At 46.5% G+C, this 22,839-nt stretch overlaps 8 protein-coding genes across 8 annotated transcripts; 3 read left to right on the top strand and 5 right to left on the bottom strand.

Moving 5' to 3' along the window:
- Positions 1-757: 757 nt before the first annotated feature.
- On the bottom strand, positions 758-1,867 carry BDV27DRAFT_155657 (intradiol ring-cleavage dioxygenase; the record flags this gene model as incomplete). The annotated part of the gene is made up of 4 exons (XM_032072186.1): positions 758-955; positions 1,005-1,072; positions 1,156-1,520; positions 1,620-1,867. 4 exons carry the CDS (start codon positions 1,865-1,867, stop codon positions 758-760), a joined length of 879 nt encoding a protein of 292 aa, XP_031929847.1.
- Positions 1,868-2,472: 605 nt separating this feature from the next.
- Positions 2,473-3,849, bottom strand: BDV27DRAFT_155656 (putative solid-state culture specific protein; the record flags this gene model as incomplete). Its single annotated transcript, XM_032072185.1, has 1 exon — positions 2,473-3,849. The coding sequence occupies one exon, from the start codon at positions 3,847-3,849 to the stop codon at positions 2,473-2,475; it is 1,377 nt and encodes a 458-aa protein (XP_031929846.1).
- A 3,338-nt stretch (positions 3,850-7,187) lies between these two features.
- BDV27DRAFT_155655 (oligopeptide transporter) lies at positions 7,188-9,603 on the top strand (the record flags this gene model as incomplete). Its single annotated transcript, XM_032072184.1, has 14 exons — positions 7,188-7,356; positions 7,424-7,479; positions 7,541-7,638; positions 7,724-7,834; positions 7,894-8,040; positions 8,103-8,142; positions 8,203-8,302; positions 8,364-8,553; positions 8,616-8,624; positions 8,674-8,765; positions 8,835-8,880; positions 8,946-9,067; positions 9,126-9,202; positions 9,277-9,603. 14 exons carry the CDS (start codon positions 7,188-7,190, stop codon positions 9,601-9,603), a joined length of 1,584 nt encoding a protein of 527 aa, XP_031929845.1.
- Positions 9,604-10,425: 822 nt separating this feature from the next.
- On the bottom strand, positions 10,426-12,315 carry BDV27DRAFT_170544 (amidase signature domain-containing protein; the record flags this gene model as incomplete). Its single annotated transcript, XM_032075331.1, has 1 exon — positions 10,426-12,315. The coding sequence occupies one exon, from the start codon at positions 12,313-12,315 to the stop codon at positions 10,426-10,428; it is 1,890 nt and encodes a 629-aa protein (XP_031929844.1).
- A 2,193-nt stretch (positions 12,316-14,508) lies between these two features.
- On the top strand, positions 14,509-16,561 carry BDV27DRAFT_86604 (dienelactone hydrolase). The gene is made up of 3 exons (XM_032077819.1): positions 14,509-14,832; positions 14,915-15,352; positions 15,418-16,561. Exons 1-3 carry the CDS (start codon positions 14,589-14,591, stop codon positions 16,233-16,235), a joined length of 1,500 nt encoding a protein of 499 aa, XP_031929843.1. The 5' UTR covers positions 14,509-14,588; the 3' UTR covers positions 16,236-16,561.
- Positions 16,562-17,906: 1,345 nt separating this feature from the next.
- On the bottom strand, positions 17,907-18,470 carry BDV27DRAFT_155652 (uncharacterized protein; the record flags this gene model as incomplete). Its single annotated transcript, XM_032072183.1, has 1 exon — positions 17,907-18,470. The coding sequence occupies one exon, from the start codon at positions 18,468-18,470 to the stop codon at positions 17,907-17,909; it is 564 nt and encodes a 187-aa protein (XP_031929842.1).
- Positions 18,471-19,274: 804 nt separating this feature from the next.
- Positions 19,275-19,952, top strand: BDV27DRAFT_155651 (uncharacterized protein; the record flags this gene model as incomplete). The annotated part of the gene is made up of 1 exon (XM_032072182.1): positions 19,275-19,952. One exon carries the CDS (start codon positions 19,275-19,277, stop codon positions 19,950-19,952), a length of 678 nt encoding a protein of 225 aa, XP_031929841.1.
- Positions 19,953-20,687: 735 nt separating this feature from the next.
- BDV27DRAFT_124904 (glutamine synthetase family protein) lies at positions 20,688-22,603 on the bottom strand. Its single transcript, XM_032066208.1, has 5 exons — positions 22,007-22,603; positions 21,695-21,954; positions 21,593-21,645; positions 20,866-21,546; positions 20,688-20,815 (listed from the first exon to the last, which is right to left on the bottom strand). The coding sequence occupies exons 1-5, from the start codon at positions 22,419-22,421 to the stop codon at positions 20,785-20,787; spliced, it is 1,440 nt and encodes a 479-aa protein (XP_031929840.1). The 5' UTR covers positions 22,422-22,603; the 3' UTR covers positions 20,688-20,784.
- Between the last annotated feature and the right edge of the window lie 236 nt (positions 22,604-22,839).

Genomic DNA, 22,839 nt, shown 5'->3' with positions numbered 1-22,839 from the left:
TGATAAGGGAAGCTGAGTATCAGGTAGACCAAGGCTTTTGACGCCGTAGAAAACAGGCAACCCTACAAACAGTACCATACCTCCCAAGTTAGGGTAAGGGCGCCAAATGCCCGCAAGTTCAACGAGTCAACAACGACCAGTGAGAAAAAACTTTTTCCTCAGCTATATTTCTGGTGAAGAGAATCCGCATCCTCAATACTGACCTCTTGGACTAAAACACTCTCTCAAGGACGATCTTTTGAGATAGGCGTTTTTTTAATTAAGCACTTCGATTGGTTCGCTCGGGAATACTGAGTAGTCCGTGCGGATATCCTGCTATTTAAATTCGATGGAGAGATCGAATCTACAGCAACAATTAATCTGCCAAGAATAAGGCCACCTCCATCGTCTATGTACGATTAATACCACAATAGTACCCCAGAGCCGGACCTACAGCGTCGGGGGGTCTTTAGTTTCTGGGCCCCTGTCGGGTTTGATCGCATACGGTTTCCCTAGTATTTTGTGTACTATACATCCACCTCGACCACAGCCTGAACACGGTGGGGTGATTTCTCTGAATAGACGTGCTAAAGCGTAATCCCTAGAATTCAACCATGCGTGACGTGCAGAATATCTACTATGCTGCTGAGTCTGCTTGTTAACTGGTGGCTGTTGAAGTTATGGACAAAGAATATCATATTTTGTTTCATAAGAACCCAAAGCTTCCATTCACAAACATAACGCTATAGTATACTATTGTTAAGATAAAAGCCCATAACTATGCACCATTGACAGCATCGAACATCACAAGCTTGATATCGTAGTTCAGCTCAAGACTAGCCTGAGGGTCGCCCTTGCGGGGCACAAAGTCTACCACGAGAGAATCCTTGACCGCGAAGACGGAGTCGTTGTCCAGGTATTTATCTTCACGGTCGAAGATTTGCGTGGTGAGAGGACGGTAGCCATTGTGCATGGCCTGGATACCTGGCATTAGAATTGAAAATAAAAGAATAGAGGGAACGTACAATGATGTGAATGTGAGCTGGCCGGAAGGGATGCCGATCCATCAGCTCGAGGAGCTTGCCCTCAGGTCCTATTATCGTCAGTTGCCAAACGTAAACCCGGTATACCCAGTATATATCTCCTCTCTGGAGAGGGAGACTGAGAAATACATACCATCATTAGGGACAGGATAGGGCGTCGGCCTCAAACAATAAAAAGAATATCTACCCTCCTCACCCGTCTTGAATTTGCCGCGTAGGTTAAACTCCTCCTGTATGGGGTCTTGCTGCTCGTACAACCCATTGGTCGAGGCCAGCCACACTTCAACCGTCGACTCAACGAGCGGCTTCTTACTCGCGAAATCCAGTACCTGCCCATGCATAAATACCATCTCCCCATTAGCGGGCTTCGTCTTAACAATATCCTCCCCATTCTGGCGCCACGGCGTGTCAGCACGGAAAAACGGGCCCAGTATAGCAGTAGCAATTGGTGCATCTTTAGCTTCTCCGGCGCGGGTGAAAGTAATTTCGTCGATGAGACTTTTCCCCCCCTCACCAATTACCAGTTAGCCCAGTAATTCGTGTTACATTACATTTGCCAGATAATGTATATCAGTTTCATGAGGGAATAAGATTTACCTCTCCAATCCAATCACATCGCACAGCAGCTGCCCCTCATTCCGCCTGTCGTCGCTCGTCTGTCCGGCCCAGTTGAGCAGCTTCACGCCCGCCAACCACTCGTCCACTGTGAGCTCATTCTCGCGCGCAAAGTCGTGCACATGTTTGATGAGCCCTGTCATTAGCTGACGCAGACGTGGCGAGGTCTTGGGACCTATAGCGTTGATGACATTTTTGGTGAAGTTGGGGTCAAAGCGGTGCGTTGCCATATTGAGTACTGAAGCGGATGTGGGTGATGTCAAGATGGGTAGTTAATTGTAGGAAAGAAGAGAAGTGAGATTTACCATATAGGGGCAGTGTCTCCTTTATTTATATTGGTCGACCAAATGAATCTGACGGAACGCCTTACGAGATAACTCGCTTCCTAAAATTAATCTTGTATCCTTTCATGATATTAATGAATATTTTCCTGTATTACGGCACTATAACATACCTTGCAACCGAGTACTAGGGGAGGACGAGCCGCTTCCATAGGTTCTTGATTGAATCAGTTGAACGGTGAGGTTGGATGGACCAGTGAAGATCTTGCTTAGTAGCATTGCAACTTTCTATCTGTTTGTAGTCTATGTGTGACTCCTACCAATGCAGAACAGAGTATAGAATTGTTTGCTATGGAGGGCAGGTTGTTTGATAACGCGTTGGATAGGATTCCTTGCCTACCATATATCCCTCAGCCAGGCGGAGCTACCTTGTATTAATCTAGAGATGGTTTAGTATATTGTCACTCTCTAAGCTGTGTTAATGCATCTTTGCTTCCTTGCTGCTTAAATCATGCCTGTAATCAAATTCCACCGCATTCGACGCCCGTAGAGTTTCACTCCTGGCTCTCATAGCTCTGGATACGTTGGGCCAGCTGTTGCAGCGACAACTCATCCTCGGCCCCTAAAGTGATTGCACCGTAGCTTCGGTCCTTGGTCTCATTCTGCGCCCATCCTATGATTATGACGCGGCCGCTCTGCAACTCCTCCTCAAAAGCCTTCTCGAATACTTCCTGAGAGCATCGAAAGTAGTGTTTTAGCATCATTGCTTCCCAAAGACCTCTCCGAGTAAAGTGTCCTTGGAGGGGCCCGAAATGATACGTTCCGGTAAGGCGAACATTGAGATCCACAACATATTTGTTTCCGGACTCATCGGTCAACACATCTGCTCCTGCTGGTCCATAATAACCGTTATCGTGTAGGAACTGCGCTACCTTTGTCGCAACCCCCGAGTATTCCTTTTCGAGTGAAGTCTGCCTCTTGTAGGACACGATTCCGCCGGTCCACTCGCCCTTCTCATTGAATATCTGATCAGAACATGTAACAAAAACTGCACGGCCCGTTTTTGTGACAAATATTGACAGAGACATTGTCAATCCCCGTATAAACTCCTGGACCACTAGTGAGCCGGGGAAGAGGTGTTGGTTAGATTTATTTGTTCGCCTCAACACATGCTGTAACCATGGACAAAGTCGTGCCCGAAGAGCCTCTTTGTCTTCTTCGTTAAAGACCTTGAATGTTCCCATTCCAGATATTGTCTGTGGCAACTTTAGGATGTACGGGATTGGATGGGCATCGATACAGTCTACCATTCGCTGTATCTCTGTTTGAACGTATGCCTCATCTGAGACCAGATCTGTGTTCCAGGTGGGATCCACAACCGTGGTTTTGGGCATAGGCAAATTGGACATTGCCAAACCCCGTTTGGAGGCCAGTAGGTAGTGGCTATCAGGATCGATAGTGTGCGGTAAATGAGAGAAATTATCACTTGGTGCAATGACAGATATCCGGCCCTCAGGTGGGACTGTGATATCGGCGAAGCACCGAACTGTTTTACCAATTGGTCTTTGGCTTTCGTGTATCTTCTGAAAGGAGCGAAAGAGATTCGAAGTACTGTAGTCATTGTGCTCTGAGGTGCAGTAGCTGCCGGGTTTCCGTGAGTCGATGCCGATGACAGGAATTTTTCCTGCGGTGTAGCCATATCGTTGAGGAAGCACTTGTTGGTCCAGAGCTGAATTCTCGTGCTGCCTGGATCCAACTTCCCAGAAGGAATCATAAACAAAGCGCTCTTTCGGCGGACCACCAGAGCCGAGTCGTGGATTCTCCGTGAATGGTGGAAAGAAAACTAGTACAACCTTCGAAGCACTTCCGCCATCAAGATTGTATAAATCATGTAGTGTGTAGTCTAAGGAAACAAACCCTGGCCGACGCATGTTGCTAGAAGCTGATATGTTGGTAGAAGAGATAAGTTTGAAGATGTTGTATCAGGCATGCCTGTCTATATTTATATTCATTAGATGACATGAGAATATACTGACCACTGTGTATGCCTTGCCCACCAAATCTGCACAATATGGAGCGGTGATGCCACTTTCCATAACGGCGTTGCTTTCTGGGTCATATTTTGACCATACATGATATGTAGATCATTAGAAAGGTCGACCTCATAATCCAGACATTCGTGGCAGATCATCTTTAAGTTGGAAAAACGCGTCATACAGCCCCTTTTTTCTTTCATTCGCAATCCTTGCTAATGTGGTGTCAATCAAGAACGCAAGGGATTATGGCATCTCGGCATTTGCTTGTTGTATAGTTGCATACCGAGAGTATCCAGTAGATCAGCATGTCGCAAAAGGTTCAGGGTGTCCGCTCCCCACATCTCTATATTTATTCTTATTTTAAACAGAACTCTGTTTGGATCGTCTATTTCTAGACATACATAATATCGGCGTATATTACTCCGGGGAGAATAAAGGGATGTCTGATCAGCAGCATCAATCATGCTGGAACTGGAACATATATGCCCAAAACCTCGACGATTACGTGTTAAGGGAGCAAACCATATTAGGGTAAACTCCTTCTGGGTGTTGTCCTCATACCGAGTTTTGATAATACATAGTATCAGACATAAAATATATCAGCAAAAAGGCCACCCCATCGCACATGTGTAAGGATATGCAATCGCTATGACATGAGAGAGGTATAGAGTATTAAGCTATCATTTACTGATGTGGCTAACCTGAGTCAGTATAGTATGCAAGGGGGAATTGGCGGGCAAAAGATAATAATAACAACATTTTAGAGATGTATTGAGACATGATTTTAGCAATGGATATTCATGCAAGGGGTTGGCAGTTGCATTCATACCAAAACTTTCATTGTGAAGTAAGGTTGTGTAAGCTTACGTCGGCATCTAAGAATCAATATCCTTGATATCTGGTAACTAGAATGATATGGACACCTTGTTGAGGACAAAGGACAGTATAAGCTATTTTGTGAGCAACAGTAACCTCTTGTCTTCCAAAGGCATTGTATTGTTTGCGATCGACCTTTGCTATTGGCATACACCCCAATCGTTATCTTGGATATGGATACTGTTAACGATGTGTCATGGATGACCACCTTGACCAAAACCTTTGATATGACAACTAGAGAGGTTGACTCCTCCCTGGAAACTCTTAGAACGAAATACTCGTTCGAACATCTCGAACCTTATGCCCATCGACCAGAAACAAAGGAAGACCTGCCGTGGTCCGAGCTGGCCATGCTGCACTTGGAGGACATTCATCAGTCGAGAGGGAAACAGCGTTTAACCATGTAGCTCGCTCATGCTGTTCATGATGTGGGATTCTTCTACGTGAAGGACTTTGGTCTCTCTCAGGACCGGATCGATCGCCAACTTACCCTCGCGAAACACTTTTTCGACCTGCCTCTGCTAAAGGGCGTGGTGATCCCCAGCAGAAGACTTCCATGGGTATTTAGGAAGGCACCGGGCCTCAGAGAACAAAGAGGGTGGTTGTGTCGAGGCGTACAACATCCCTATGTTTATTCCTGAAAACGCAGGGAAACACACTCATCTAGAGTTAATCAATGCACACCTTGCCGAAATTGAAGACTTTTCCAAGCATGTCCACTAGGATGTAGTGCTTCCATTGATGGTGCTTTTGTCTCTCATCCTTGAGCTCCCTGATGGGAACCTACTCGCCCAACGACACAGCTATGAGAGACATATAGACCGTTCAGGGTATATCGGGAACAATCACTGTGAACATTGGTCACACTCTATCTCTCCTTTCCAATGGTTTCTTCAAGTCGACAATACACCGCATGGTTTTGCAGCCCCAAGACCAATGGATGTACAACCGTTTTGGACTGATGTACTTCACTCGTCCGCACAATAACATGCTGCTAAAACTATTGGTTGATATCTCCCCTGTCCTCCAGCAGTTCCAACCAGCCCCACAAGAAGAAAGCACTAGGAAGCCAATCACTATGATTGAATTTATAAGGGCCAAGCAGCACGCTCGGTTGAATCTTTTGCTTTATCAGGAAAAACACGATAAAGAAAGTAGCTACGAAATTCTTCCTGGCATTCATGATCGTGTCTATGCCTGAGCTATAATACAACTTGGTATAGTCCTATATAACATATGATACTACGAGATTGGAATATCTAACAAAGTTTGATTGAGAGAAGAAGGGGGGTATTTATGTGTTATGCATTATTTGTTTCCAAAAGTCCTTTGTATCCATGGGCCTGTAGTTCATAAAAAAGCAGTTTTGATGACAACAGAAATGGCCGTCCGACTACCACAGTATAGTGGTAGTATTCTTCTTGTTTTATAGCGTGACGATTTAGCGTTGTGACCTGTTTGCGGACCGAACTTTAGGGCCCACTAGTGGTACGTGGCATGTAGGCCTTACTACCCACAAGGCTATGCCTGAACTCTTCCCATAAACTGTGGCTGAAGCGCTTGAAATGAAAACCCTTCATGTAGAATTTAGGTTAGCTGTCAGCCTATAGATTCTATATACATCATCTCAAAAGGTTACACCATAGGAACACCTGGCTTGCATGCATAATGATTTTGCTACTCGCACAAAAGTCGACAGGGTGAATTCCTTCATGGATTCTCGCTATGGACTTTTGTGAAAGATCAACATGACTCCCGCCTAACAATGTGTAATAAGCAAGGGGTGTTTGAATGTAGGGAGGTATGCAGCCACCCGAAATTAAGTCTCGAATGACGTGAAATAGCTATCAGAAAACAATCGATCTATAATAATTTTCTATTAAAGCCATTGGCAGACGTACCATTGAAATTACGTCGTCATTAAAGTGCAAATAGAAAGAAGCGTAGCTCATATTCCCATATGCTTGTGTATTCCTTCTCTACAGATTCCTCGTTTAACTACCACGAGTAGAAAGCCTATGGACTACGAAGGACAGGGATGTAGATTGACAACCCTATTATAGACCACCCAAGTACTAAGGGGTGAACTAATAGGAACCCGGAATATTTTCTCGTGAGTGATGTTGATATGTTTAGTATATCTATTAGTCCCAACTTGCTAATTTCACCCAAGGGGTACAACTGGATGTTCTCCACACATACCCTTGCCTCTAAGAGCATAAACAACGTCTCTCATAACCCGGTAAATATATTAAATATACCTTGGCACAATCGTGTCCTTCCATTCCACCTTTCTCCGCAACTTCAAGCTCTACAAATTTATTCTAACCGTCAACGACCGTGTGGCTTGAATGAAAATGACGGCTATAGAAGAGAATCGGACACACAAGGAGAATGTCAGCCCCACACCATGGGAACTTGAACACCTTACTCGTGTCCCGGATGACATAAAGTGGACCATATACTTGGTTGCAGTGGCAGAATTGGCAGAGCGTTTTACCTACCGTTGTGTCACAGCCCCTTTGCGTAAGCTTTCATTGCTGTTTCTATCATAGGTCTCATTGCAAGCATTGATTATCTGATATTCATCAAGAAAACTATGTTCAAAATGCTCGCGAGGATCCATTGCGGCCAGGAGCATTGAATATGGTGAGCTGCCAGAAGAATGAACAAAACTCACATGTTTGCACTAATAATTCCTTGATATTAGGGGCAGGGTATTGCCACCTGCATTAGCTTTTTTTACATGGGCTGGACCAGTCTGGCCCCTGTTATAGGAGCCATAGTGGCGGACACTTGGATAGGAAGGTATTGGACAATTGTTTTAGGAACAGGGTAACTATTACCAAGTAGGGGCATATAGTTTAGTGCTAACCTAACCACAACTATATAGGTGTTCATGGAGTGGATCTTTATTGCTTTTCAGTACCTCATTCCCTGCAAGCCTTGATCAAGGGGCGGGTCTACCAGGTCTCCTGGTAGCTTTATTCTTACTTGGTCTGGGGTCAGTGATTCTTTGTATGACGAACAAAATTATTCTTTTACATGCTAAATAATCTACAGCTCTGGAGGTATCAGGAGCAATGTCGCCCCTCTCATTGCAGACCAATATGTGAGGAAACCGGTTCAAGTTCGGACGCTCGAAAATGGGACCAAAGTCTTGATTGATCCCGACCTAACAATTCAGACTATATATGGTCGATATTACTGGTCAGTCATACCGATGAAATCGATAATAATCGGGTATCATTCAATCGCTTAACATTCCCCAGGGTGGTCAATCTAGGACCTCTCGCTGTAATTCCAGCGTCGGTCAGTGTAGTTGCCATGTGGTGAATAGGAACCCTGCTGATCCATAGTTCTTGTTTGCAGTGGTTGGAGCTAAAGGTGTCCTTTTGGGCGGCATTCATGCTTCCGCTTGTATTCTGGTTACTCACTGTAGCTATATTGATCCCCTGCCGGGCATCCTACAGTACGACTTTTGGATTCTCTACCTGAATATGCTTGGCTGCACTAACACATCCCAATACTAGGTGTGCAGAAACCGCGCGGCTCTGTTATAATCCAAGCAGCCCAAGTTTTCTGGCTTGGTTTAAAAGGAGGTTTTAACCTTAACGCTGCAAAGCCATCGTGTATAACTGAGACACATTCAGCCTTTGCGGTTTCGTGGGATGACAAGTTTGTTGATGAGCTGAGAGTAGCACTTGTGGCATGTACGGTCTTGTGAGTTCTCAGCTCGGTATGCCTCAACTGATTGGTCCTTATCATAACTAATAATGCATTAGTTGTATATTGTGAGTATCAACCAGCTGGAGCCATCGTTGCCAGCGCTGATTATTAAAGTCCGATTTATTGGGTGTGTTATGGGCAGATGAACAATAGTCTAGTCAGCCAGGCTGCAGCAATGGAAACCTACGGGATTCCAAACGATATGAGTATGTCACACTAAATTTGCGTCCGGTTTATATGACAGTCATCTCTCAAGCGCTAATTCAAGTAAATAGTGAGTTTCTTCAATACTATCGGAGTTCTGGCATTCATTCCCGTAATGTATAGCAATCGGCGCCCCCTCCCCTTTAAACTGAATATCACAACAGCGTCCTGACAGCTCTTAGGGAAAAGTGCCTTTTCCCGGCATTACAGCGGCATAATATTGACTTTAAACCGATCAGTCGTATAGCCGTAGGCTTTGTGGTGATCTCTTGCGCAATGGGCTATTCAGCTGGGATTCAAGCACGTCAGTCACCTCATGCAGTATATCTCTTTATCGAGAGTACAACTAATCTGAGATATAGTGATATATAAATCACCTCCATGTTACGATCATCCTCTTCAAGGACCTTGCAGCAATGGAGGCACAACGCCAAATAATGTAGGTCAAGAATAGATAGCCCACAGTTTATTATAGCAAGGTCATGACAGAGGTACAAGAGCTGACACAGCCAGGTGAATGTCTTCCTCCAGATCCCAACCTTTGCCATGCTAGCAGTTACCGAAATCCTCTCGATTACTACTGGAATGGAGTACGCGTACACTAAGGCACCAAGGTCCATGCGAAGCCTTGCTGTATCTCTTTTTATCCTTATGAATGCTATTGGTTCCGCATTGGGAATCGCGTTATCCCCTGTCTCGAAGGATCCATCAATTCTCATAGAATTCGCTTCGTTGAGTGGCGTTATGTTCCTGACAGCTATTCTATCTTGGGTCTTTCTGGATAGGTATAATAAGAAGGAAAAAGAGATGAATAAGTTGCACGATGTAAATGATGGCTGAGGATGCATGCGACAAGCAATGCTGTTGAAGAGGGCTATGCCCAACCTTGAGCTATTGGAAATTAAAGCAGCGTCTGCCCTCCGTCTTCAAAACTTCCCTCTATGTATACAACAAGGCATTGTGAATCTTCCAATACCATTGTAGCATTAGTCTCTTCTCGGGTTATCACACAATCGCCGTTTGAATTTGGTGACGTTTACAGGGTTTTCGGTGATCGATTTCCTAACCATTGATAGAAAGAACAGATAGTCTAATTCTATATGGTGATCGCCATCACAACAACAAAGACTTGATTGACTTAACGATTCCATACTACGAAGAGACGGGTCAAGTTCAACCGGCGTTAGACTTAATCTGACTAGGTCGTCCCATTTATTCTGAGGGGAATGAGACAACGGAAGTGGACTGCCAGAACCGGCAATGTTAATATTGTTCCTCATGATCCTGATCAGTTTAAATCCCGACCGCGTTAAGACCGATTACTCTCCTGCTATCATCCTCTGTGAGCTAAAACCTTTGAGAGGGCCCTATCGAAGGCAAGTAATATAGCTAGAGAACTCTTCTTACTCTCCAGAAAGAAGGAACCATATCTGTAGTACGATCTCCCCTTAGGTGGATAATGCAGACACCACAATTCCGAGTTCTTTGTTATGGAGGGCAAGTGGTATAATTACGCGTTGGACAACATTCCCGCCCAAACCCTTGATACAGCTCTGTATTTAGATTGAAGCAAGTGCTATTTTCACAATTATGGATAGATTTATTAGCCAGATATATCAATGTATATATATATCAAAGTCTATACACAGAACGACATCTAATTCAAGAAGAATACAATCTCGAACCTGCAGAAACAGGCTTCAAAATCCCTGCCTTACCCAGTTCATCCACCAACTCAGCAAGCGCCCGATCGCAGCCTCGAGCCATTTGCAAGCCGATCGAAACAGGGAGATACTCCTTGTGCAATGTGATGGTGCTGTGATATGGCGACTCGCCCAATGGGACAACGACTTCGGGTGCGCCTGCGAAAATGGCGATATCGTCGTCTGTAAAACCGAACGGGGGACCAGGAGGGTTAAAGTAACGGTTACGGTAGTCTGCTGCTCCCGTCGCCCAGGCGTGTACGAAGATGCCTTCTGAGCAAGATTCATTGTCCGATCGTCCGTAGCCGGATGTCGACCACCAGTCCCGGAAGACAGTCATGTTCTGCAGGGCGGCGTCGTAGGATGCGTTTCCGCCGTTTGCTTGGCCCCATTCCCAGCGCGCCAAGGGACCGGGGTTAATGAATGGGCGGCGACCATCGTGGGCTTGGGCATAGTCTGCGAAGAAGCCTTTGGCGAGGTTGTTCCATTGGCCGACGCCGACAAGGTAGGCGTAGGTTGTGTTGAGAAGGTTGATCAATGAGGGTGAGTTGTGGGTTTCGGACCAACGTTCTGTGACGTTGACGACGGTGCGATTCGTATCGAGGAAATCCTCGAGTCTCTGCATGAATGTTTCGAGGTGTTCGTTTGCTTCAGGCGCGGTGGACTCGTCCCAGTTGCTGTGAGAGAGGTAAAGTTGCTTGGGGTGGGATGGATAACTGCGGTTGAAGTTGGGGTACCAAGCTTGGACAGTCTTGGACCATAAAGACGCGCTTCGTGCGAAGATACCGGCGGTATCCAGCGGGGGCGAGAGTGGCAGGGCGTTCTCCATAGTGATAGCTCCAGTTGATGGTCGGTTACCGTAAACACCCTGTACACCGGCAGGTCCGCGCATGGAACCACCCGTGTCACTGCCAATAGCCAGATCTAACCATTCATACGCGGCAATGGCAGCGCCCGAGCCAGATGAGGAGCCACTGGGATATTGATATCCATCTCCTCGGGGGTTGAATGGACAGTGCAGATCGACCCAGTCTGCAGTAGGACGATCGCCATTGGCGAATTGAACAGTACCCACCTTTCCGACCATTACAGCACCCAGGTCGAAGAGCCGCTGCACAGAAGGAGTGGTGCTATTCTGCTCGTCGTAGAGGTAGTAGTACGCACGACTTCCACCACTGGTTCTCAGACCCTTAACGTGGAAGATGTCCTTCACGGCTAGTCGGAGACCAGCTAAAGGTTTTTCAGCAGTAGGGGTGTAGTAGAGACGGGATGGGACGGCGACATTCTTCGTCATGACACCCTCTGTAACTCCAGTCATGGGGATGAAGCCACCATTCTCATCGCCAATAGCGGCCGAAATGAAGGCCAACGAGTCGTCCGAGTAGAGACGATAGGCTCTGAAAACATGTCCTGTGCGGGCGGACGCAAAGTAAGGTCCATTCGGAAGGGGAGTAGACAGGGAAGCATTGGATTCGGTTAGAAGCATCTTATTGTCAAATTGGTGCAAAGCTTCGCTGCCAGACAGTTCGTCGATTTGCGATGTTTCTTCAGAAGATGTCAAATAGACGGTTTGAAGAAATGCAGGTTGAAAGACGTCATCTTGCGTGGTAAAATTGGCAACTGTTTCACTGAGAAAATTACCGTGAACGGTACTAGCCGCCTGGATAACTGTAAATGGGATTATGTCGACATCGTCGCTTGCTTTATCGAAAACATTGTGTGAGAAATTTGCGATCGGGATTCCACTGAGATAGTAGGGTATGCCGTTGAGGGTGAGTGTTTGGCCGTTGGGCACGGTTTTTGCCCCCACGGCCGTTGAGAAGAGCACAAGAAGGAGAGAGGAGAGCATTTTAGCTTTTTTTTTCCTCCTTTTTCTAGATTTTACATTCTCTCACTGAGTAGTAGAGTTGTCTTAATATATATACGTGCTGGTAAAGACCGAAAGGACCAAGAAAACAAGAACCCAAGAAAACCGGCTTGGATTGGCAAGAGACCATTTGATCTCTTTTGGCAATGAAATGCAGTTGTTGAATGGGACAGCTGTGGCCAAGAGAATTCATTGCCTTGGCGCTCATCCCTCCGATTGTTCTCTTGTTCCCAGGCTTGGTATGTAGTGGGGAGCCTCGTATGTGATATCTGATATAGCACATGCACGGCACATCCCTCATGAATCAGGTCCACTGATTTGTGCACAAGGAGCAACAAGCGCCACGGCTTTGATACAGCTCCCCCATATTCACGGGCTGTGTCGAAAAAACGTGTCTAATATTATGTGGGTACTCGACGGCACTTTAAGGTTAGTCGTAAGGAGATCTTCAGCACTATATCTCACTATTAGACTGGTCTGATCTGAGCAGTGGGGCACAAGAAAATTCGGTGAGAGAATGTAGTTGCCTGTACGGAGGAGAAGACAAAAGTCCATAATCCTCTTGATATTCGTTCTGCTGAATTTGGGGATGAATGCGGATTGCGCTTGTACCTGGGATGAGTTCCATAACACGGACTCCATTGGTCAGTCGCATTCCCCATTGAGTGTCGAAGACTAGAACTATGTTCATAAGCGAAGGGGATCATAAAGTGTAAACTAGGAGGAAACATACAGAGTGCGAGCGCTGTACAGCAAGCCATGGCAACACCTTTAAACCCCTAGGCTGTGTACTCTGCTTTGGGCAATTGGAAGAGGTACTATGCCAGAACTATACCGTCAGTTCTGAATATAAAACGAGGCCCAGCGTTAATATACGAACAGCATCATCATCACTACTGGTAAATGAGAAAATGACGGTTCAAACCGCAAAAGCAGTCATAAAGCGATACTTTAGTCGAGCCTACGACTGTTCAAAATAGACAACCTCCAATTCCAATTGACTAGGAAATACGAGGCAAGTTTCATAAACACAGACAGCGGACTAAAGGCCATCAAATACCGAATTAACTAATAAATAAATACACCGGGGCCGATCGAGCTTGATGCTTTCAACACAGACAATTGAGATTGCAAGTAGCGGTATGCTATGAGAGGTAGAGAGTTGCCGACCTCCTACTAAAGGTAGGGGTCGCTACGTCCTTTATATACACAGGGTAGTTAAGCACCGTAGGGTTAAGCCCGTGGTGCAGTCACTAGGGCTGTAGCTAAAGTGAAAGGCTCCCTCACATAGCTCTGTAGTACCGTTACCTCAGCGTAGCTGCGATCACACAATACTACCTTCACAATGTCAGCCCAGCCTGATTCACAAAACGAAGCGAATATCCATACGCATTGAATATAGCCCCATTCCGGTCATTCAGAGAAATAAAGGTAAGTGAGCCCACCGAGTGTAATTTACAGTGGTGAGTTTATTTCGAGAGGAGCACCGCTGGCCGCTGGCCTCGTAGTAAGTCGCCTCGGACGAGTTGGTGCCTGTAGTAGGATTGTGGCTCAAGTACGACTGAGCGGACGGGGAAGCCCTATTTTTCAAGCCCTATGGCCGTATGCACCGGTTTCTTAGTTGTAGAGGATTACATAGAGTATAAGCTAAAAGATTCCCTACTTAACCCGGCACAGGGGGTCACAAACAGAGAGTTTTTTTTTTTTTTTTTTTTTTTTGGGACATATCGAGGTACGAGCATTGGGCGTCCATGGTAAAAGAGTCCATGACTGAATATAGAGCCGCAACAAGTATACCTAACTATTAAATCCGAGAGTTAAATTAATGAAGTTCAGGATTACTAAAAGGACATCACATTTGGTCCAGGGACCGTCCTGCAGTAATTGGGATAAAGTTACCAACTACCGAGATGTAGACCCACCACTTTTTCTTTTTCAAGGTAATTTAACAATGAAATACACCCACAGATATTAGATTAATATAAATTGAAGACAATATAAAATGTATATAAATTACTGTAAAAAGGAAGTCCCCAATCATCTGATCCACCCGCGATGACGTATGCGGTGTGACACCCCATGACGTATGCCACCTTCAATGAATTCATAGAATTAATATAATAATATCAAGGAAGTTGCATCAACCACAATCCACTCTGTTCCTGATGCTACCAAATTTCTATCATCGAGTTCGCCCGTGGTAAAGCAAAACCCATAGGGGACCCCTGAAAAGAAGAACAAGGAAAGAAAGGCAAATGGCCACCATTTCCATCAGTGCCCCGGGAGCAACAGGCTTCCTATACAACAACGCCTCCGGCAAAGCGCGACTGTGCATTTCGGCTGAGACGCCGGATTTTGACACGGAGATATTGCGGAACTGGCGCGATGAGGGCTTCGATGTGATCTATGTTCCGTACGATGGTGACTCGAGGGAGTATGTTGCTCGACTGAAGAGTGTGAAGGAGGGATTGGGGGTGGGGGAGAATTATGCCGTTCTTGGTGAGTAGTCTGTCTCCTTTGCTGATTCTGGTGTGAACGTTAGATAGGATGTGGACAGGACTGATATTGCTATCATGTTCAGCCTTCGGAGACGCTGCGTCATTTTGTTTGGACTACTACCTCAAACCTACCAACTGTAGTCGTCTCTGCGCTTTGGTCACCTATTATCCCACCAACATCCCCGACACCCGGTCGCGGTACCCGCCTTCTGTCCGGATCCTGACTCACCTGGCTGGTGCTACTGTCGATGTGACGACTACGCCGACTCTGGTGGGGCTGCAGGGGAAGAAGAAGCGGAGTACGCGGCAGATCAATCCGGGCATGGGGACTGGTGAGCGGTTGAGCATCGGTCATACGGCGTATACGTATGAATATGTGCAGCCCGGGTTCGCAGAGCACGATCTAGACGAGTATGATCGACTGGCGTGTGACCTGGCGTTTAGTCGAACGTTACAGGTTCTCCGGAGAGGGTTCAACAAGGATGTGGATGTGGAGGAGAAATGGGAGGAACATCTTGAAGGTATATCTTCCAATATAACAAGCCTTGCCTTGGTCCGAGACCATTCGCTAATTGGTCCGAAACAGCAAAGTTCTTCTCCATGAACCTGTCTAACACCATGGAACCATATGTCAGCCATATTAACCCCGCCGTGACATACGTCCCCACGGTAAGTGGTGGCATCGGCAACCACGCTTTGCGGCGGTTCTACGAGCATAACTTCCTGCGCCAGCTACCGTCATCTATGAGGTTGCGCTTGATCTCGCGGACGATCGGGGTTGACCGGGTTGCTGATGAATTGCACGCGACATTCCAGCATACGCAGGAGGTCCCTTGGATGTTGCCCGGTGTGCCACCTACTAATAAGCAGGTGGAGGTTATCCTCGTTAGCATTGTCAGTCTGCGGGCGGGTCGGCTGTATTCTGAGCATGTATATTGGGATCAGGCGAGTGTTCTGGTCCAGGTCGGATTGTTGGATCCCAAGCTAGTCCCTCAGGGGGTGCACGGAGTTGATCGATTGCCTGTGGTTGGACGGGAGGCTGCTAGACGGATTTTGGATGAGAATCCCGAGGTGGAAAAGAAAGAGTACCACAACCGATTGATCCGCAGAGCGAAAGCCAAGAATAAAGGGAAGGACGGTGTGACGCCTGGAGTGGAGGAGTCTGGAACGGAATACTTCAAGAGTGAAGCTGAAAAACCGCTAGAGAACGGTAAGGGCAAGGGAAAGACTGTCCAGAAACAGCCACCGGAACATGGACCGGAGGGCAACGAGAGCCACAAGAACGACAACGCAGAGAATAACCAGGATAACAACAACAAAGAAGACGATGGACAAGATAGGGCTCAAACACCTACCCCGTCCAAGGGCTCTGCATCAGTGGAAGATGCAAATGACGAAGAATGAGCAATGCCATGATATACCCAGTCAACACCTGTTACTTTGTACCTAATCAGTATAATACTGTATCATTCTCACGAATCTTACCTTGTTGATACATATCACTTACCCACCCGAACATACTCCTAATATTTCCCTTCAACAGCGAGAAGCAAACCGAAAAACGGAATCACCACCTCTTCCAAGGCACCCAATACTCCCTCACCACTAAAGAGGGCCTGAGGAGGGTCCTTTGCTGGATGATCCATGACCTAGAGTCGGCGGATTGTAATGTACTAGTGGGTTGTGCTTTTGTCCTGCTTCAGCACCGGGCATCTGCTTACGGATGTGTGTAAATATGTAGACCAATAGTATTAAATGCAGACGCGGTGGCAGGCTAGTAAGTTGAAAATATTTATATAAACATTTCTTTATGGGCTACCTTACTAACTTGTTGGCTCGCAGTGTCTATTAAAACACCTATTGCAGTGGCGGCAACTGTGAGTGATATTTTTGGCTTGACCCCACTGTTCTGGAGTTGGTGTAAATATGCAGACTGATAGCTATAATAGCGGAAAATTGTGGGAGTTTGGTGCGTAGTTGTTATAAGCCAAAAGGAAACGGTGGAAATCCTGTGCATTAAATGAAGGTATCAAGACTGGGGAAGGGAAAGGAAGAGAAAACTGCCTGGTGGTGATGTTCGATATGTCCCACGATAAGTCTTGCCTTCTGTTATTAATTCTGCCCTGCTTAGTCCTATTATCGAGTCGGATGTTGTTCAATAAAGAAGACTTAACCAACCCGCAGTACAATAAACTGTAAGAGGTAGGGGTAGTTAGAATTGGTCCCTAATTCGTTTTTATAAAAAGAAGCCCGCTACTCAGACTTTGATTGTAAGCAGAATCCTCATCACAGTCGCTCGGTGAAGGTATCAAGAGGATCTCGCTTCGATAGAGGGTCCCAATATGTTACTCTACGAGACTCTACAGTGATCGTTATTCACGATATTTTTGGGGTGTCTTACTCTTTTCCTCATTCCTACCGAAGGTGGCCTGAGCCAAAGTCTGCACTTGTTATGGACGCAGCCTTCCACCAATCTAACTAGATAGAAAAGATATGGTCTGAAGCTGGAGTAAAGCTAGTGTATATTCCTACATAGTCGTCAGACTGGATTCCGATTGGAAGCCGTTTGCTGAGCTAAAGACCTTCATTCGGCGTAGTTGGCAGCACTACGAAGAGAATTCCGAGCAAGGATTCGATCATTTTTGTTCGAATGGTATATTGAAGTGGTTGGTGAGAGGGAGAAAAGCACAGAGGGACATTTTCGGCACACAGGTCTGACCGTAGAGGAAATATATGGCAGCTAATACAGCAAAGTTTGCTACACAACCTAGTCGTTTCACTATCATCTATGTTCAAGTCCTAACTAATATTTGTTTGTTTAGAACAACTGTTTTTGAGAATACAATCCTTTCGTCTTCAGAACGACTGTGGCATATGCTATTCTGGCCGGCGCTCTTGTATAACATCTAATACATCCCGGATCACTGGACTCTCTGATGCTATAGACTTGCTTTGGCCTCCACAACTCTACACCATTTTCTCAAGGGCCGCTAAACCAATCCGCGTTTGCTGAGAAGGAGTATAAACATTGGTATCGTCAGGTCAGCGTGACGCTGGCGATTCCTTTATAGCATATCACAACGGGACATACTGGACAGTAACCTCATGCAATACCGGCCTCAGTTGCATATGAACTTTGAACGCAAATGCTACTGGGGTGCTATCGGCTTGCAACCGTCGATTGATCTCGCAAATAGCTGCCGCCATCGATTTCGCGATCTTATTATTGTCGCCCCTAACCGGAAACAGGCCACAAGGCATTAAGCAAAGTGCAAGAGGAGGGAAAACCAAAGCGAGAATAGTTGAGGTCCAATCAATCTCCCGGGAGCTGTTATCATAAGTTGAGCGCAGTTGGTGGCAAAACTCCTCGAACGCCTGTCGTGATAGCCCAATTTCATACAATGCCAAAGAGTACAGTGGGATTTCGCGCTGGTTATATATATCCCACCGTAGGATGGTTCCATAATTTTCGTTCCCGAAGCGCTGATTCGCAAACTCGTAATTTGCGCGAATCCCAGCATTGATGTTGGTTGCATTTGTTTGGGCCATGTTTGCTGCTTCAGAATCCCAGGAATTGTTTTGCGGCATAGGGACATAGATGGGTTCTGGGACTGGGCGACGTGGAATATCGTATGACATGTTGGTCCTGAGTTGTTGTGGAAACAAAACTAGGAACTTATCTCTATGGCTTCATATAATAAACCTTGTAGTTATAGGAACTGTCTGGGACGGTGCTACTTCATACAACAATGCTCGCTTTTCTTTTTCAGAACGTCGGATCTAACTGTTTTAAATAATGCTCTTACTACTCTGTAGTACAACCACACATAAGCTCTAATTTGTTACCCGTTCATATAAGCTTCAGCTAGGCTCAGCGGCGTCATGAGATAGCCTGCCCAGACCGAAGTAAAGACATGATCCCGTCATAAGACACGGATTGGAACCTAAATTCAAAAAAGCTTGACTGTTCTTCAAAGAGGAATAGGTGCACCTATTGGCTAGGGCAAGTCGTGTGGCGCATCCCTAAAACGCCTTGTCGAACTCTTAACGCAATTCGCGCCCCAGATACTTAAATTAACGGCTTAAGATTAAGAATTGGATTAATTACATATTTTGATTAGTCGAATTGGAAGACTAAATCTCTCAGATACGTGGATTGTAGTGGTGGCCAGACTCCTACCACTTCCATGCCCACTGAAGACCCTCCAAGATGCGTTGATACCAATCTATCAATCTTCTACAAAGGTTTCCAAGTATCATCCATTTTTCATTAATTTATGGACCGCAGTCTGGACTTAATGTGGACCAAAATATCTGCGCTGGAAGACCTGATATAACTCCCAGTATCCTCGCCGTGTTGTGACTACTAGCATTCTCTTCCTGCATCGCTGTCGCCGACTCTAAACCTCACGATTTGCAACTACAAGCAGAAGAGACTTCACCATGTCCGTGGCAACTAAATGCTCTCTCTACTGGGTTGACTTGGATGATTTTGTGATAGAACGGGACAACGACACTGCAACATGCAATTCTGACATGACCAAGTGTGTTATCATTGGCCCATCTGGAGACAAGCTTGACGCGACATGCGATTCCACACTACAATATTCCGGCATCGCCAACCCATCGTATAGCAAGTATTTCTGTGTATGCGGAAGCAAGGCGGTCTCAGTCCCCGAGAACGTTAACTGCGCAGACAAATGCTACAATTTAAGTCACCCGTTTACGACGTGCAACTACCTTGATATTTACAACGGTTTCACGTCTGGTGGATCGTCTACCATCATTTTGGAAGATATGTGTGATGCGTACAGGTGTGATGTTTCAGGCGTTAACTGTACTTCCGACGGCTCTTGGCTCTATCAGTGTGACAATCGCAAGCACGGTTCACCAGGAATATCGTCGACGCATAGTTACGTATGTAACTGCACAGGACCAGCAGCCGTCCCATCGGGATACAGTGGGAAGCCAAATGGGACTTCTTGTGGGCAGTCGAGCGAAACGCCGGTGTCTCCAAGTCAGAGTACGGCCTCGCAGACCAGTAGCTCTGACCAGATGCCCGTCTACCCGTCGATGCCCGTAGTACTTGGCATTTTATTTGCCCTTAGCGCTATCTGCTGATTGACTGGAAACGCGAAAAGTATGTCTAGGAGGAACTATTCCAAGGGATTGGGAACGCTTTATGTTTATCTACTCGGACGAGAATGAGAATGTGCAAGGGTGTCCTAAAGTACTGTAGTTCGAGAACCTGCTTCTACATCAGTTCCCGAACTGCTGGAGTGTGGCTCTAGAATAATGCTACTTCTAGGACCCTTTCTGAGTGGTTCTAGGACCATTGTAGTTCTAGAACCTCAGTTTCAATACCGCAAAAATGGAATCATGTGTGATCATCTATGAAATCCTATTATTATTACGTGGGGTAAAATGTTTGAAGCATAATCTGTCACCAGCTACTCAGGGCTTTGCATATAAAAAGTTGCCATAGATAATAAAACGGGGATGGTGGCGATGGCTCAGTGAGCCTCGACCCACCAAAAGTCCATATCTACCAAACGTGGATGCAGAATGGTTTCCAAGTCGTTTTTAACCCCAAGCGGAAGGAAGGAGGATTGATAGATGGAACGGAGATGAACTGGATACGCTTGTTAGCCTCTTTTAGCTGGACCGACTTTGGCCTGGGCACGTCGTTGTCGAGTTTAGTGCTCATTATCGGGGTCTTCGTAGCCTTTCAGCTCGAGTGGTTGTTTATCGGTATATCTCGTATGTTTAGTTTCAATGTAGTCCTTTCTTTGATTACAGCGAGTGTTGACAATCATGGATCTGAGGGCGGTACAACATTGGAAATATCATAAAAACATTGATTCGTAGGTATATACGTTGCCATTTACAGTACAGGTTGACTGGTTTAATAAATGTCTATCATGCCCCCCGCCCGGCCCCCCGCGATATCCAACTATACCGTCTCAATGTACCGCTTAAACTCCCTGCTCACAGTTAGCCATTGCTCGCGTTGCTCACCGGGTTATCAACTTACCAGTCGGTCACAGCCTCTCTCCACACCCGCAACTCATGCTCACGAGTTGCAGTGAAGAAGTCCACAAATTCCCCATCCAGAATCTCGCGTGCAACACTATCCGATGCGTTGAAGCGCTGAAGCGCTTCTTCAAGAGTATTCGGTAACAAGTCTGGACGAGTGTTGTCCTTCTTCATTGCCGACACAGGCGGTACCTTGATCTCTAACTTCTTCTGTACACCGCGCCACCCAGCGGCGAGGATCACACCAAGTGCATAGTGGGGATGCAAGTCCGCTCCAGGAATACGAACCTCGAATCGAGTCGCGCCAGGCTTGCATACCGGTGGTGTGATGAGACGAATCGAAGCCATTCGGTCTTCTAGACCCCAACTCACATTCACGGGCGCCCAGAAGTTCTCCACTAGGCGTTTGTAGGAGTTGATGGTTGGTGCAAATAGAGGCATGATGTCTGGCAATGCTTCCAGAAGCCCAGCGAGGAATTGACGACCGAGGTCGGACAGCCCAACTGCATCGGGCCAGGGGGCGTTGTCATCGGGAGTCTCCCGAGCAAACAGGTTCTTGCCGTCGAGATCGCAAAGCGAAACGTGGATGTGACCAGAGCTACCTGGTTGACCTTGGATCGGCTTGGCCATGAAACAGGGCGTGATGCCGTGCTCGACACCTATTGATTTTGCCAGGAGCCTTCGATTGTTAGCGTATACCGGGGTGGGAAGGAAGGGTTGCATACTTGAACAAGGATACTCTGTCTGCCATTTCGCGAACGTCGCATACTTTGAGGGCCTGCCGAATAAGCGTCACATTCGTTTGGGTGCTAGTCAAGGTAACTCACTGCTTCGTATACGCCTGGCCCTCCCTCGGTGTGCCATCCTTCAATTCCGCAATTTATTTGCGCACAGGTATTGAAGATATCATAGAAGTATTTTTTAAACGCCACTGGTCGCGTTGCGCTGTAGGAGAAACTGCCTGCAGTTATAGGGCGCAAAGATCCAGGAGTGTTCTTTTCGAGGAAGGCTGCGATATTCTGAGTTTGGGAGCCATTGCTGTATCCGTCTTCGGAAGGGGTTTGGAAGTTCATGAATTCCAATTCCACTAATCTCGTTAGATATAACTTAGAAGGTACCAGCACTGAGGGGACGCTTACCACCCGCCATTCCCTGGCAATTCTCTGCCGCAAGCTTATCGCATATCGATTTGAGCATATTTCGGCCATCTGCAGACACAGTGTGGCCGTTCTGAATAAACCGCACCAAGAAGAAGGGGATGTCATCCTCCCACGGTATCCTCCTGAATGTGCTCAAATCTGGGACGGCGATAAAGTCGACATACCCAGAGTCCTTGGGTGCGATGTTTGCGTCGGTTGTGTAGAGGACATCCTGCATGTCCCAACCGAAAACTGCAGAGCTGAACCCGAATCCCTTTTCTGCAATGCCTAGGAATTTCTCCTTGGACATGACTTTGCCGCGGAGGATGCCATCGCAGTCAATGCCAGCGACTTTGACTTTGATATCGTCCGCGAGGAGACTCGAGAGGTTCTCTACCGTCACGTTTGTGGCCATTGTTTCTAGTTGTTAATTTTCTTCACAGATTGGTTCAGGAAAAGAAATTGGCTAAGGCAGAGCTTTAAAGAATCCTGGCGAGGGCTGCGGAGCTACCGAGCTTTGATGCGGCGGCTTAGCTCTCATGGCGTAATCCGTCGCATTGACGCTGCTCGGATATCCACCTGTTTTCTCATTGTGCCGTCTCGTGCGATAGTGATCAATCAATGCGACATTAACCGCGCCGCAGGTTGGAGAAGATGAACAGTAAAGGGACCTGCGGAATGTTTACCGCGGACCGCGCTGCGGGGGAAAAAAGACCGCGCTTATCGATAAAGCTAATGCCCCACTTACCCGAATTGGTAACTTGCTCATTCATCATTCATGGATGGCGCCTCGTCATTACTGTTGCGAGTTTTCCAAGTATAATTGAATGCGC

This window comes from Aspergillus caelatus (assembly GCF_009193585.1).
Source record: "Aspergillus caelatus strain CBS 763.97 unplaced genomic scaffold BDV27scaffold_46, whole genome shotgun sequence".
NCBI classification, from domain to species: domain Eukaryota; kingdom Fungi; phylum Ascomycota; class Eurotiomycetes; order Eurotiales; family Aspergillaceae; genus Aspergillus; species Aspergillus caelatus.
Note: the sequence above shows the minus strand (reverse complement) of the source record. Positions and strands in the feature narration are given on the sequence as shown.